The 14790-nt window shown below is 62.8% G+C and overlaps 1 protein-coding gene across 1 annotated transcript; it reads left to right on the forward strand.

The window, feature by feature from the left end:
- Window positions 1–625: 625 nt before the first annotated feature.
- Window positions 626–14055, forward strand: CDC45 (cell division cycle 45). Its single transcript, XM_052654979.1, is given in 20 exon segments — window positions 626–748; window positions 859–918; window positions 2113–2205; window positions 3552–3689; window positions 4441–4587; window positions 5280–5335; window positions 5772–5820; window positions 6606–6667; window positions 7072–7122; window positions 7438–7557; window positions 7857–7988; window positions 8109–8207; window positions 8770–8928; window positions 11573–11711; window positions 11783–11866; window positions 12182–12300; window positions 12610–12686; window positions 13663–13715; window positions 13718–13814; window positions 13991–14055. Coding segments are annotated over 20 exon segments (1851 nt in total). The 5' UTR covers window positions 626–697.
- The last annotated feature ends 735 nt before the right edge of the window (window positions 14056–14790 follow it).

Below are 14790 nucleotides of genomic sequence, written 5' to 3' on the forward strand. Positions count from 1 at the left end.
TGACGCCCTGAGTGACGCGCTCCTCTGACGTGTCGGCGTCTGACTGCGTTGCGACCCCCGTGGCTGCAGCCCGCCAGGCTCCGCGGTCCGGGGGATTCTCCGTAGGGCTGCCATTTCCCTCTCCAGGGCTCGAACGCGCGTCTCCGGCCTGGCAGGCGCGTTCCTTACCACTGAGGCGCCTGAGCATTCCTGCAGTGACGGGCAGTGAAAGTGAAGCCCTCAGTCGTGCCCGACTCCGCGACCCCAAGGACTGTACGCCCCAGGCTCCTCCGTCGTGGACTTTCCCGGGCAACAGTACTCGAGTGGGTGGCCATTTCCTTCAGGGAATTCCTGAAGTGTACAGGAATTTAATTTGTGGCGAGGTTGCTTTAACCTGGAGAGTCCAGTTGGAGGGGGGAGTGGGCATTTTTTTCCCCCCAAAGTAAAGTGTACGGAGCGTAGCGTGTCTGGAGACCCGGAGTCGCATGGGACTTGGTGGAGGACGATCCTCTAGGGGCGGGCCGGAGTAGTCCTGTCGTGAATGGCGGAGCCTAAGTGTCGATCAGAAAAGCGGGGCCAATCGGAAGGGCGGAGAGGCGGGGACCTGAGTCGCGATTGGCTGGCCCCCGGGGCGATCGGGAGAGCCCGGACTTGGCGGGAGTCTTGAGCGCGGTCAGGCTCGCAGAGTCCCGTCCCGGGGTGTCCAGGCGCCGCGGTCATGTTCGTGTCCGACTTCCGCAAGGAGTTCTACGAGGTGGTCCAGAGCCAGGTGAGCCCTTCCTGGGCTCTGAGACGGGGAAGGGACGAGGGCGCGCGGCCGTGGGGGCGGGAGGGGCCGGGGTTCTCGGGGCCGCTCTCAGCCAGCTCTCCTCCCGACAGAGGGTCCTTCTCTTCGTGGCCTCGGACGTGGACGCTCTGTGCGCTTGCAAGATCCTTCAGGTGAGGCCTGCTGGCTGGGCCGGCGAGGGCCGCGGGGGCCGGGGGCAGGCGCGAGGGGTGGAGCGGGGCGGGAGCTCGGCCGGGGGCGGGGACTCCCGCCAGGTTGCGCCCTGGGAGGGACTGCGTTAGGTGGGTTAGAGGAGAAGCCGGCAGAAGGCCACAAGCTGGGCACAGAACGGCTGCGTTGGAGAGACCGGCAGACGTGGGGCGCCTTCTCGCCGTGGGGGTTCGAGGCAGAAGAATCTGACAGTTGAGGGCACTGGGGTGTCATCAGGGATTCTGGAGATACTGACTCCTTAGCCTAATAGGAAAAAGCGTTGTTCGGTCATGTCCGACTCTTTGTGACCCCATGGACTGCAGCGCACCAGGCTTCCCTGTCCTTTACCATCTTCCGGAGTTTACTCAAAGTCATGTTCATTGAGTCAGTGACGCCATCCAACCCTCTGATCCTGTTATCCCCTTCTCCTGCCTTAGATCTTGCCGAGCGAGCATCAGGGTCTTTCCCAATGAGTCAGCTCTTCTCATCATGTGGCCGAAGTACTGGCATTTCAGCATCAGTCCTTCCAGTGAATATTCAGGGTTGATTTCCTTTAGGATTGATTGGTTTGATCTCCTTGCTGTCCAAGGGACTCTCAAGAGCCTTCTCCAGCACCAGAGTGTGAGGCATCAATTCTTCAGTGCTGAGGAAAGATCGTTGTTGTTCGGTTTTAAATATGGTTCAGGGGTTCCCTGATGACTCGGCAGTAAAGAATCCACCTGCAATGCAGGAGATGGGGGTTTAATCCCTCGGTCAGGAATATTCCCTGGAGCAGGAAATGGCAACCCACTCCAGTATTCTTGCCTGGAGAACCCCATGGAGCCTGGCAGGCTACCGTCGATGGGGTTTCAAAGAGTCAGGCCTAAATGACCGAGCGTGCGGCCACGCAAGCAAGGCTTACCTGAGCTTTGGTCAGGCCCTTGGGTTAGGAATTAACTCACTGAAAACCTAGAAATACCAAGTTTTTCAGCAGTGTTTTCCTTTGATGATGGTCAGCAAAGCTGAAGTACAGTTCAGTGAACTACCATGTTCCCATTACCTCCTTGCTGATGTCAACATTTCACTGAACTTACGTTAGCATCTGTTGTCTCTCAGCCCATCTTATTTTTTTCTTTTTGTGTGCATTTCAACATGGATTGAAAATACTCTGTCTCCAGGCCCTGTTCCAGTGTGACCACGTGCAGTATACGCTGATTCCAGTTTCTGGGTGGCAAGAACTTGAAACTGCATTTCTAGAGCATAAAGAACAGGTATGAGAGATGCATTTGAGAATATTGGGCTTTATCTCTCAATTGCAGCTTCTTAACACTGAGCACTCTTTCTGTTTCTGCGATGGGGCTTCCCAAGTGGTGCTGGTGGTAAAGAACGCAATATTTCTACAGTAGCTTCTGTGTGTTTCTAACTATCGACTTTCTTAGGCTGCACAGAAGACAGAGTGAGCTCTGTGTGCGGGTGACTTACCCTCCAATCGCAGAGACAAAATTACAGCAAAAACAAGATAGCGAATGTGGGCAATCTCTAGCTTTGAACTTGTGTTTAGACACATTTCACTTTCAGGTGCTTGGAATTTGGAAGGTTGTTTCTGGTACAGCCTGGTTAAAATTACTTTACATTAGACCATTTTTTCACATTTATTTTTCCAAGAAGTGTATCCCAGTTTGCAACTGGAAATTCAGAAACATACTTTCTCCCTTTGGAATTTGGGCAGTAGAGCCCAGGTATCGTCTCAGCTCTACATGGAGCTATGATGAGAGACAGGACATCTGAGACCCCAGCGCCCCCAGGGAGGGGCTGCTGTCTGGAAGAGGGTCCCAGAGTTTCTGGCTGCAACGAGGACTGTCTGGCAGAGACAGGCCCTCACCTGGTGCTCCTGTCTTCATGAGAGGGGCCTATGCCAGATCGTATTTACAGGGAAAGAGTTTTCTGCAGTGATAGGATGTGACCAACAGCTTTACTTAGTATTCAGTGTTACTTGCTCCGCTGTGTCCAACTCTTTGCAGCCCCATGGACTGTAGCCCGCCGGGTTCCTCTGTCCATGGGATTTCCCAGGCAAGAATACTGGAGCAGGTTGCCATTTCCCTCTCCAGGGGATCTTCCCGAGCCAGGGATTGAACTGGGTCTCCTGCATTGTCAGGCAGACGCTTTACCCTCTGAGCTACCGGGAAGCCCACTGAATATTCAGGTGCTTGTTAAATGCAAGCTGCCTCAGACTTGCTGGATCTGCCCCGGTGCCGTGCTGCCAGCGCAGAGAGGAGTCTGTCGCAGGAGAGTGAGTGACAGGGCGGGCGGGGCCCCGCCGTGCATCTGAACTCTAGGTCTGTCCACATCTTCTGAACCCCACGCCTGAGGCCAGAGGAGATTCGGCCTTTGCCTACGCCTCGGAGGCAGGACAGTCGTGGTGCCCACGTCACAGTGTCGTCCTGGAAACGAACTCGTGCGTGGGCTTGTTAAAGCACTCGGCACAGGCCAGCTGTGGCCACGTCTGGAGCCCCTTGCCAGCAGGGCCTTGCCGAGTCGCTGCAGGACACGGGCCCGGTGCTGAAGGCAGACGGCCTGCCCCGCGCGCTTGCTCACCGCGCCCCTCTCCTTTGTCCAGTTCCGCTACTTCGTCCTCATAAACTGTGGCGCGAACGTGGATCTGCTGGACATCCTGCAACCCGATGAAGAGGCTGTGTTTTTCGTGTGTGACACTCACAGGCCAGTCAATGTTGTGAACGTGTACAACGACACCCAGGTAGGCCGGACTCCCCGAGCTCGCCCATCCGTCGGTCTGTTCCTTTCATGCCACAGCGTCAGGCCTGGTGTTCCTGGCAAGGCATGTGTCCCCCTTGCCTACAGGGGCTGGAGCAGCCCGAGGACAGGCCCTGGTCTTGTCCATCTCTGATGAGAAACACGTCACCTCCCTCGGAGGTGCTCAGAAGGCGTGTGTGGGACTCACTCGACCCAGGAGGCACAGGGTCCGGAACCTACTCTGGGTGCACTCGGAGCTCAGGCCAGCCGGCTTTATTGACTACTGGGACCTCAGAGGCACCGCCCTGTAAATGGGGCAGGACACTCCCTGGCTACCCGGGTGGTGTGGGGTCCAGGACGGTCGTGTGGGGCCCGGCGAGCCTGGTGTGCCCTCTCACGTGAGCTCTCTGAGCCGCCCGTGGGCATGCACCCACAGTAGCCTCAGCCCTGAAACCCTCTCACGGAGGACCGCTTTCAGGGACAGCACTCTTGCTCGCTGTGAGGTCACGGGTCTCTGTGTCCTTGGTCGGAGGCTGAGGTGCAAGGTGTTCGTTTTGCTGGCTGAGTGTGGGCCTAAGAGGGAGTGTTTTATCCAGACCTGAGTGACTGTGCAGGCGTTCCGTCTGCAGGCTCTGTACTTTCTGGGTACTGAGTGGGGTGCAAATTCAGGAGATAAGATTCTGGGAGAGAAAACGGGTGATGGATAGTTTTCATCAAGGAGGGGGGAGGTTGATGGCTTTGTGCTTTAATCATAGATCAAACTGCTCATTAAACAAGATGATGACCTTGAAGTTCCCGCCTATGAAGACATCTTTCGGGATGAAGAGGAGGATGAAGAACATTCAGGAAATGAAAGCGATGAGGGGTCAGAGCCCTCTGAGAAGCGCACACGGCTGGAGGAGGTGGGTCTGGGCCTTTCACCCCAGTCTTAAGGAGCTGATCACTCCTGAAGGTCAAGGGTCAGCCCAGAGCCTGCGGGCCCAGGCAGAGCTGGAAGGCAGCAGGTGTGGGCACCGGCTCTGGGCAGAGTGTCTGTTTGAATCTCCTGCCCATTTTTTAATTGGGTTGGTTTATTTGTTTTTTTTGATTGAGCCGTTTGAGCCCTTCTGACCAGCCTGGGAGTCCCATGGGCGTGAGGGCAGGGTACAGGACGCCGCTCGGCGCTGTGAGGAAGGTCAGAGTTCTTTGTTAGTTTACTAACGAAACCTGGGGGTTTTGCACAATAACCTTCACCAGGTGTACAGTGCCATGAGATTTGACAGAAGTATGAAGTCACGTGATAGGGAGACGTTGCGTCACGCTCCGGAAGGTCCCTCGTCAGGACCATCACTTGCCTTTATAAGCTGGTTCTGACATCACGGCAGAGCCACACGCACGTGTCAGAAATGAGTTGAAAGCACGTGTGTGCTTTGCCCGTGGCCCTGACGGTGACCTGTCACAGCCACTGAAATAGTCGGGACATGGGACGCCGCCATCACCACAGAGACCCCTGCTGGTGCCCCTGCCCACCCGCTGGCCTGCCGTCGGCTCAGAACCCTCCCAGGCTGGGGCTGAGCTCCTGGCTCTTTCTTACCCTCTGTTCTGTCGTGGTCAGGAGATCGCAGAGCGAACCCTGAAGAGGAGACAGCGGAGAGAGTGGGAGGCCCGGAGGTGAGACTGCGTCCAGTGGCGGGAAGGCGGGTCAGCACTGCCCTTCTCTGCTTCACGTTAGGGTCGCGGGCTTGCTTGAGCGCCTCTGGGCCAGTGCCTGCAGGATTGCGTGTGGGCCCCTCCATTTCGCTTCTGGTCCCGCGAGGGCCAGGCCGGCCCCCAGGTCTCCCAAACACGCTGTCCACTGGGGGTGACGCCCTGGCCCTTTACTGTCGTGATTTCTGAGTATAGACACTTCAGTTTACAAACTCACAAATCGGATAGAGGGCAGTTGTGTGAAGCATCTCGCAGGCGTGTAAAAGAGACTTAAGCTGCCCAGACTCCTCTTTCCCCTGCAAACCGTGTTTCTCGGGTGCCATCGGATTTTAGCACCTTCCCCAATGCTTTCTTCCTGTTCTGCTTCCTGGTGAAGATCCGGCGTCTTGTGTCCTTACAGGAGAGACATCCTCTTTGACTACGAGCAGTACGAGTATCACGGGACGTCGGTGGGTGCAGGCGGGCGCGCGCGGTCCCGGCCGCGCTCAGGGCCACTGTCCTAGAACAGGGGCAGGGCAGGAGCAGGATGGCGCGCGGCTTTGAGGCCTCTCCCAGCCCCACAGCTGCCTCTGTGTGGCCCGGGAGGGGTGAGCCCTGGGCCTCTCCTGGGCGAAACATCCCTCAGGCCAGGGCTGCCCAGGGGAATGACAGCTGTTGTTTCTGCTCATCGTGAGAAACACTGAACAGGCCTCTTGGTCTGTGCAGGGGGCTGGGACTCTGGGCTCGCACAGGCTCGTCAGCATCTGTGTGTCCTGGGACGAATTTCGTACGAAAGACACATCGTGTCAGCTAGAGGTCTCGGAGCACAGCTCGGGACCTTGAGGAACCCCAGAAAAGAGATTTCCAGTGAAGCGTGCTGTGTCTAGTCTTAGGGTCTGGTCCTGGGGCCCTGACTCTCAGCCCGTATTTCCAGAGCCCTTGTGTGGCTGGGGCCCCGCTGGCCTCTACAGGACAGTCCTTCTGTTCCAGCAAGCGGAGGGTGCTGAGGTGCAGGTGGGCAGGCAGTCTGGGTGGGAACGGACGCCCGGCCCCTCAGATGCTTGACGCTCCCATGGAGGCCAGTCTCTTCAGAGCTGCTGAAGGAGACCTGGAGTCTCAGGGCAGACAGGGTTTAGGGCTCCCAATTGGACCCTTCTCCCCCACCCCAACTCCGCATGGGACATCAGGGCCCAGGCAGCGTGGGCTGGGCCCTGCCCTGAGCAGGACCACCGCCTCAGGCCCGTCTCTCTTGTAGGCTGCCATGGTGATGTTCGACCTGGCGTGGCTGATGTCCAAGGACCTGAGCGACATGCTGTGGTGCGTGAGCCCCTCTGAGCAGCCGGGCCCCCCGCGGCCGGGTCGGGCCCCCTGCCAGTGCTGGCTGCGGCCCCGTCGTGCACTGTGCAGGGGCCTGGTGGGGGGGACAGCGGAGCGTCACGGGCACAGAGGGTCCGGGGGTGGGGCCTGGGCCGTCAGCCCTTCCCAGCTGACCGCTTGGCCTTGCTGCCCAGCGAACTTGAATGTGAGGTTTGAGCAAGCCCACGTGCCGCCTGGCACCTTTGCAGCCCTGGTGGGCGGTGAGCTCCAGGGCAGGGGTGCCCGCGAGGTACCTCCGGGTCTGCCGGGGGCCTGGTGCAGTGGAGCGTCTGGGTCAGACCCCACTGGCCAGAGGTGCCCGTGAGTGCCGCCCGCCCGTTCACAGCTGCGTCCTCTCCCTCCAGGTGGGCCATCGTTGGACTCACGGGCCAGTGGGTGCAAGACAAAATCACCCAGTAAGGGCGCGTCCCCAGGCTGCCTGAGGTCGGCCGCAGCGGGCTTGCCGGAGGGGCTGGGGGGCCGCGTCCCTGCAGGGCCCTGTGAGGAGGGCCTGCGTGGGCCTGGGGCCAGTCCTGTGTGGCCTTGTGTGGACTCTCAGCAGCGGGTGGGGGGGTTTGCCCGGGCCCAGTGGGCGGGGCGGAGAGCCCAGTGGGCGGGGCGGAGAGCCCAGTGGGCGGGGCGGAGAGCCCAGTGGGCGGGGCGGAGAGCCCAGTGGGCGGGGCGGAGAGCCCAGTGGGCGGGGCGGAGAGCCCAGGCGTGCTGTTCTCCAGGGTGAAGTACGTGACTGACGTGGGCGCGCTGCAGCGGCACGTGTCCCGGCACAGCCACCGGCACGAGGACGAGGCGCACGCGCTCTCCGTGGACTGCGTGCGCATCTCCTTTGAGTACGAGTATCCTCGCCGCCCCGCCCGCGTCCCCAGGACCAGAGGCTCGGGAGGGCCCCGCGGGCGCAGGCTCCGCTGTGTTCAGGAGCGCCCTGTGTCTTGGGCCGGCCGGAGCTGGAGATTCCGGGTGGGGTGTGGCCACAGGGTCCCTTTGACCTCTCTGCATCACACCTCCCAGGCTCTCTGTCCGGGTTGAGTGCTGCTGAGATCGGGGAGCGCCAGGGCCCCGGGGTGGCTGGTGGTGCCGGTGGCGGGCGGGCGGGTGCGGGTCTCTGCGCAGCCGCAGCTCCTTGACGCGGGCCCAGCCTCCGCCTGGCGCTCTACCAGCATTGGTCGCTCCACGACAGCCTGCGCAACACGTGCTACACGGCGGCCCGGTTCAAGCTCTGGTCCCTGCAGGGGCAGAAGCGGCTGCAGGAGTTCCTCGCAGATGTGGGGTGAGCGTCCCCGAGGCCCCGCCCTGTGGCCCCCCACCCACCCCGCAGAGTCACGGATCTGGTCCTTCTGGAGTGGCGGCCAGGGTTCGCGCCTCCTGTGACCAAGCGCCCCCTCCCCAGTCTCCCTCTCAAACAGGTGAAGCAGAAGTTTCAATCCATGGACGTTTCCTTGAAGGAAAATTTGCGGGAGATGATTGAAGAGTCTGCAAATAAGTTTGGGTAAACTCAAATTTCTGTGGATTAAACTTTGTCAGGGTTTCAGTTTTAGCCACGTTCTGAGAATAATGCAGGCAATGAGAATACACAAACGATTGGGATCTTCTCTTTGGGTTAAAAATAGGACCTCTTAAAGTACCTGAAAAGTCTAGAATTGGGGCCGAGGTGCAGAAGTTTGCAGTCAACCGGGCCTGTCTGTCTCTGGACCCTGGGATCCCACTGAGGCCGGGTTCAGATGAGGTGTGCCCAGTGGATCTGCTGGCCCTGCTGGAGGGCACGGGCCTGGCTGCTCCTGGCGTCCTGGGACGCCCCGCCCCCTGCACACACACAGCCAGCTCCTGCCGCTCCCCAAGAGCTGACGGCCTGGTGCCGGGCGCTCAGCATCCCTGCTGCAGGGCTGGTGTGCGGGCCTCCTGCCCTATCTGTTCTCTGACCAGAAGGGCCATGCCGTGAGAATCCGTGGGGGCCGGGGCGGGGGGGGGGGGGGTGCCGGCCCGCGAGCTGGCCCAGCGCAGGCCGCCCCGGGCGCATGCAGACGGCCGCCGCATCGCTTGCCCCGCTGCAGCATGAAGGACATGCGCGTCCAGACTTTCAGCGTCTGCTTTGGCTTCAAGCACAAGTTCCTGGCCAGTGACGTGGTCTTCGCCACGATGTCGCTGATGGAGAGCCCCGAGCACAGCTCCGGGACGGACAGCTTCACACAGGCCCTGGACAGCCTCTCCAGGTAGTGGACGCGGCCGCGGCCCAGCCCGCACTGGCCACTCCCGCCCCCGCCCCGCCCTGCCGTGGAGGCCCCCAGACGCGGGCGGGCCGGGACGCGGGAGACTCGCGGCCCGCTTCAGGGGGCGTGCTTCCCTTCCGACTGATCCTTAGACTCCTCCTCTGCCTCGCCTCCCGTGCCTCTTCGGGCGCCTCTCTCTTTTAGTCTGGTCTTCTTTTCTGAAGTGTTTTCCTTCCGTTTCTGACCTTTCCCTGTCCCACTTCCTGAGACACACCGTCTTTAACTGTCTTCTGACTTGTTTCGAAATAGGACGTTACCGTTCTGGGCCTCTGAGGACGCGTCTTTCTAGTTAACCTTCCTTCTAGAGAGCGAGGCCATCCTCCTTGCCCTTGTTCCTGTCGGTGACTGTGACCAGATTGGGCCGTTTTGCGTGTGTTGGGCGTTCAGCCTTCCTGACTGTTCCGGGGGGCCTGCCCTGGCCCCTGGCCTTTGCCACGAGCCCCACGTGGCCCCCGGGGCCTCTGCCCGCGGCTGCCTGGCTCTCCCGTCTCCCGTCGGCCTCTGCGCCCCTGCCGGCCCCGCCCTGGTGCTGGCAGTGCGGCTGCCGGCCAGCTGGGGGCCTCCTCCCCCTGCGCTCCGCTCACGGGCAGGACTGTCGCTCCCCTGCGTTCTGAGTGTGAGTCTGAGAACCAAAGGTCACTGGTTCTATAACGTCGCTGCTCCGTCTTTATCTAGGAGTATGGGAAAGTCCAAACACTGTACCCTCGGCCGTCCCCACCCGTCTTAGAGCCGGTGGGCCCGCCTCGGCCATTGTCCGGGGACTTCCTGCCCCAGCAGAGCGCGCAGCCCGTCTGTGTGCCTTCCCCCGTCCAGACAGTGCTGCCTCTATTGTTAGCCCTTCTCAGCTCTAGCGTTCTCACGTCTGGGTCTCCTCCCCGGTCCGTGAGGAAAGGTTGTTGGCATCCCTCGTTTTCCCCTCCCCCGCACCTCTCCAGATGTGAAAACGCTCCCGTGTGTTCACGGTTGGTAACGCTGAATCGCGGGCAGAGGACCGAACGTGAGCTGTCTCACCTGTGGCTGTGGGTTGATTCTAAGGGATGAAGCTCAGTGAGCAGTGGTTCACGGTTGGGCTGATGAAATGTCCCAGAGTCACTAACGCAGGGTGTGTGTGTGTGTGTGAGTCACTCGGCTGTATCCCCTTCTTTGTGGCCCCGTGGACTGTATCTGGCCGGGCTCCTCTGTCCACGGGGTTCTCCAGGTTAGGAGACTGGAGTGGGTTGCCATTGCCTCCTCCAGGGGACCTTCCTGACGCAGGGATTGAACCCGCGTCTCCTGCTTTGCGGGAGGACCCTTTGTCGTCTGAGCCACCTGGGCAGTGACCACATTCCTTCCGGCCGTGCAGCTCTTTGTTTTCCCTGGAGACTCCTTTACCGCATCCGGTTTCCCAGCTCTCATCCCTGAGCGCCTTCTGTCCAGGAGAGCCTGGGGCTGTGACCTCAGCTCCAGGCCATTAGGCCTGCTGTCCACCACCCAGACGGTGCCCCCGGGCTCCTCGGCTGTCTGCACTCCATCGTTTTGCAGGAGTGTGATTCTCAAGCGGGTCTTGAAGCAGGGGCTGCTGAGGGAAAGGCTCTGCCCTGGCGTGTCTGACAGCGTCCTCCACCCTCACCTGGGTGCTGGTCTGGCTTGTGCAGAATTCGGGGTCCTCCCCGCCCCCCCGCCGCCCGTGGTGCTGAGTGGAGGTCCAAGCCGCTTTGGTTCTTGTTTCTCTAAGTGCACCCCAGACCCCGCCAGCAGTCCTTGGGGCCTTTTCCGGTTCTCAGTGAGCAGGAGGTCTGTGGTGGGTGGGGTGGGTGTCGTTTCATCGCTAGGCTGAGCTTTTGGGTGAGTCTTTACTGTCGTCCCCCCCCCCCCCGGCCCCGCCCCGACACGCCTGTTTCTAGATCCCCCTGGGCCCCTGGAAGAATGCTCAGCCTCTCAGTCTTGGGGTTGCCTGCTGCCTCCCGCTGTCTGTCTCATCTGTGTGAGGGCTCTTCTGGACTTCACCCTGTAGCCTTCAGGGCCTCGTCATCGTGCCTTCCACAGGCACGCCTCAGCCTCTGATTGCTCCCTGTCCGTAGCGCCCTGTTCTTGGCCCATGACCGTATCGCCCAGGTCTCTCTGAAGACACCAGTGGCCGTCATTTCGAGCGCGCCTCTGGCTCCAGGCCATCCCAGCCTGCTCTAGGGCCGTTGTTTCGGGCCGCAGGTCTTTCTCGAATGTCTGGTGCTCCTCAGTCCCAGTTCCGGCCGCCGGGCAGTGCTGCGGGTGCCCAGCAAGCGCTGGGTCTCTGGGGACGGCGTGCGGGTGGAAGGCACGGCCTCGTCTCGGCAGGTGGGGAGCCAGTGCGGCATTTCGGGGTCCTCGCCTGCTGGGTGTGGAGGTTCGCTTGAAGGCCTCGCTGCTCCACAGTGGGGAAGGCCCCTGGCGCCCCCGCCTCCCCGGTCAGAGCCCTGCAGGCTACCTCTGCTGGCTTCCAGTCTCCTGTTCTCCGACACCAGCCCCTCCCCACGACGTCCATCCCCGTGGATGAAGACCGCCGCTCCTGCTCACGTGGGAGCCGGGTGCCCCCCTAGCCTGTGGCGCCACCGCGCGTCTGCCATTGCAGGGGCTCTCTGGACAAGCTGTACCTCGGCCTGGAGCTCGCCAAGCGGCAGCTGCGCGCCACGCAGCAGACCATCGCCAGCTGCCTTTGCACCAACCTCGTCGTCTCCCAGGGGCCCTTCCTCTACTGCGCCCTCACGGAGGTCAGCTCCCCCGCGCGCACACCCCTGCCAGGCGCTCTGGACGCCCCTGACTGCCCGCCCTGCACCCACAGGGCACCCCGGACGTGGCGCTGTTCTCCAAGCCCGCCTCCTTGAGCCTGCTCAGCAGACACCTGCTCAAATCCTTCGTGTGCTCGGTGAGGGTGGGGGGCCTCTGGGGCTGGGGTCCTGTTCAGCAGAGGCGGGTGGGGAGACATGGGCCTGGGAGGGTCTCCTGCAGGAGTTGACAGCCGCGTCGGGACCTGGAGCAGGTTGGGGGGAGCAGCCAGGGGCCTGGGAGGGCCTCCTGCAGGAGGTGACAACCGCGTCAGGACCTGGAGCAGTTGCGGGGAGCAGCTGGGGGCCCCGGAGGCTGGGGCGGTGGCCTGGGACTCGGGCGTCTCGGGGCTCCTGGGCGCTGGGGGCGCTCACCCGGGCACAGGCTGTGATCGAGGTACACTTCCCCCCAGCAGACAAAGAACCGGCGCTGCAAGCTGCTGCCCTTGGTGATGGCCGCCCCCCTGAGCGCAGAGCAGGCCACCGTGACTATGGTGGGCATACCCCCAGAGACCGACAGCTCGGACAGGAAGAAGTGGGTCCAGGGGCCGGGCCTGGGGGGTTCCAGCCTCAGTGCCAGGCCGGGGACGGCCTTTTCCACCTCGAGGAGGGCGGGCCTGCCCCCCAGCACCCTGCGCCCCCTCCCCTCCCCTGGTCCATCCCACCCCACCCTGCGTGCCTGGGACCCCACCCCACACAGCTCCGCGGGGCATGGGAGGTGCTGGGGGCACGCCCGCCCAAGGTTCTGAGCAGGGCTGGGCTTGGGGCCGGTGGGGGGCAGCGGCCATCCAGAGTGGCCTGAGGCCCCGGGTAGGGGCCGGCGAGCACGCCTCTGTGTCCCCAGCTTTTTCGGCCGGGCGTTTGAGAAGGCAGCGGAGGGCACCAACTCCCGGGCACTGCACAACCACTTCGATCTCTCGGGTGAGCGTCCCTGCATGGCACCCGTGAGGTGCCCGGGGCCCCTGCCAGCGGCCCTGCTACCTCGGGCCTGCGCCCCGGCCCAGCCTCACGGTCCAGCCTGAGACCACCTCCCCCAGCCCCTCGAGGCTGCCCAGCGGAGGCTGCGGGGGCCGATCCTTGGGGGTCGCCCGCGCGCACACGACCTGCGGCCTCCGGGCGCCCAGGGCGGGGCAGGGTCACGTTCGGCCCTGTCTGCTGTCCGTCTCTCCGACGTGAGGGGCTGCACCGCGGGGCAGTGAGCCCAAGCCGCTGTGGCAGAGTGGCACGGTGGGTGGGAGGCGTGAGATCGCGGAGACGGACTCCGCACCGTGCGGGGGGCCGGCTGGTCAGGGTGTCGCAGGGCTGCGCCCCCGAGGCCCCTCTGCTGGGTGTGTAGATGCTGGCGTCCCCCCCGGTCTATGCTCTTCTCTCCCACAAGGGTTCTCGTCAGACCAGCTCAGGTCCCTCCATAGTGACCCCCAGTAACCTGGTCACCTCTTTAAAAGCCCACTTCCATGGACTTCCTTGCTGCTTCAGTGGCTGAGAATCGGCCTTGCAACGTGGGGAGCACGATTTGAACCCCTGGTTGGGGAGCTAGGCGCCCAGGTGCTGTGGAGCTGCCGGGCGTGTGCTCTGGAGCCCGTGGGCCACAACCAGGGGTCCCTCACGAGACAGGCCTGGCAGCCAAGCCAGGCGGCGCAGCGGGCAGGACCCCGCCTGCCGGGACAGGAGATGCAAGAGACGAGGGCTCCATCCGGGATCGGGAATTGCCCTGGAGGAGGGCATAGCGGCCCTCTCCAGTGTTCCTGCCTGGAGAATCCCACGGGCAGAGGAGCCTGGCGGGCTACGGGCCATGGGGTCGCAGAGTCAGATACGACTGAGGCCCGAGACCTGCCTTCCCCCCACGGCCTCCGGGCTCTGGAGCTGGCGTCTTCCCGCCAGGCCATTCTTGTTGCAGCCTCGTGGAGGCGGTCCCCCCAGTGGCAGCCCCCTCGTCCCATTTCAGACCTGGGACTGGACAGGTGGTGCTGGCTGGCCGGCAGGACGCCCCGGCTTCCCCAGGCTGGGGCCTCCGGGGCCGAGCTGCTTGGCTCCCCCGCTCCCAGGCGGGTGGGTGGCTGGGCCAGCCTGCCCCTTCTGAGGGCTCAGCAGGCCACGTGGGGCAGAGTGCCCAGGGAGCCAGGCGCGCGTGGAATGTGGGGGGGTTGCCGCCGGGCCGTGGGAGCCAGCGGCGCCCCTGGCCGCCCCGGCCCTGTCCCAGCGGTGTTTTCCTTTCATTAACGCAGTGATTGAGCTGAAGGCCGAGGACCGCAGCAAGTTCCTGGATGCGCTCGTGACCCTGCTCTCCTAGGGTGAGTCGGGCAGGCTGTTCTGGAGCTTTGCCACAGAGCCCAGCCTCTCACGCTCGAGGCCGGGCGGGGCCCTGTGGAGACGGGCACAGCGCCTTGCCCGGGGCCGCCTGCCCAAGCTAGCAGGGCTGTGCTGAGGGGCTGAGCTCATTAGGCTCCTGGGGTCCCTTCGGGGGAGCCGGCCTCTGCCCTGCTCCAGCCACCGGGTTGGTCAGGCCCTGGGCTGGGTCCTGCAGGGCATCTGTCACCTGGGGCCCTTGGGAGATGGGCGGGGTCCTGCTCTGTCCAGTGAGCCCTTCAGCCCAGGCCCCCCGCAGCAGAGGCCTGGCCCGGCCCCGCCCTGAGCCCTGGCTGGGACACAGGCCCTATCCTGGCTTTGATGTGGGTATGGGGGTCCCTCCTGCCGGCCCGAAGTCTCCAGCCCCTGGTTCTCTGCTGACCTCGGCATGGGAGCTTCAGTGGCTCCGCTGAGAACAGTCGGGGGCCTCCGGGTCCCCAGCCCCTCTCGGGGGGGGCACAGGACTTCGGGTCAGATTTGGGTCTCCTGTGCAGTCTGTGGGGGAACCAGGCTGCCCCCGTGTCCTCACCTGAAACAGGGTTAATACCCCTTGGGCCTGGAGGGCGGGGCCTCAGCAAGGGCCCGTGGGGGCTTGCGTCAAAGGTTCCAAGTGGGGGTCTCTGCAGCGGGTCGGGCATTGGGGACAGACCCCTCACTGCAGCCGGCCCAGTGATGACAT

The sequence above is a fragment of the Budorcas taxicolor genome, chromosome 17 (assembly GCF_023091745.1).
Source record: "Budorcas taxicolor isolate Tak-1 chromosome 17, Takin1.1, whole genome shotgun sequence".
Classification (NCBI taxonomy): Eukaryota; Metazoa; Chordata; class Mammalia; order Artiodactyla; family Bovidae; genus Budorcas; species Budorcas taxicolor.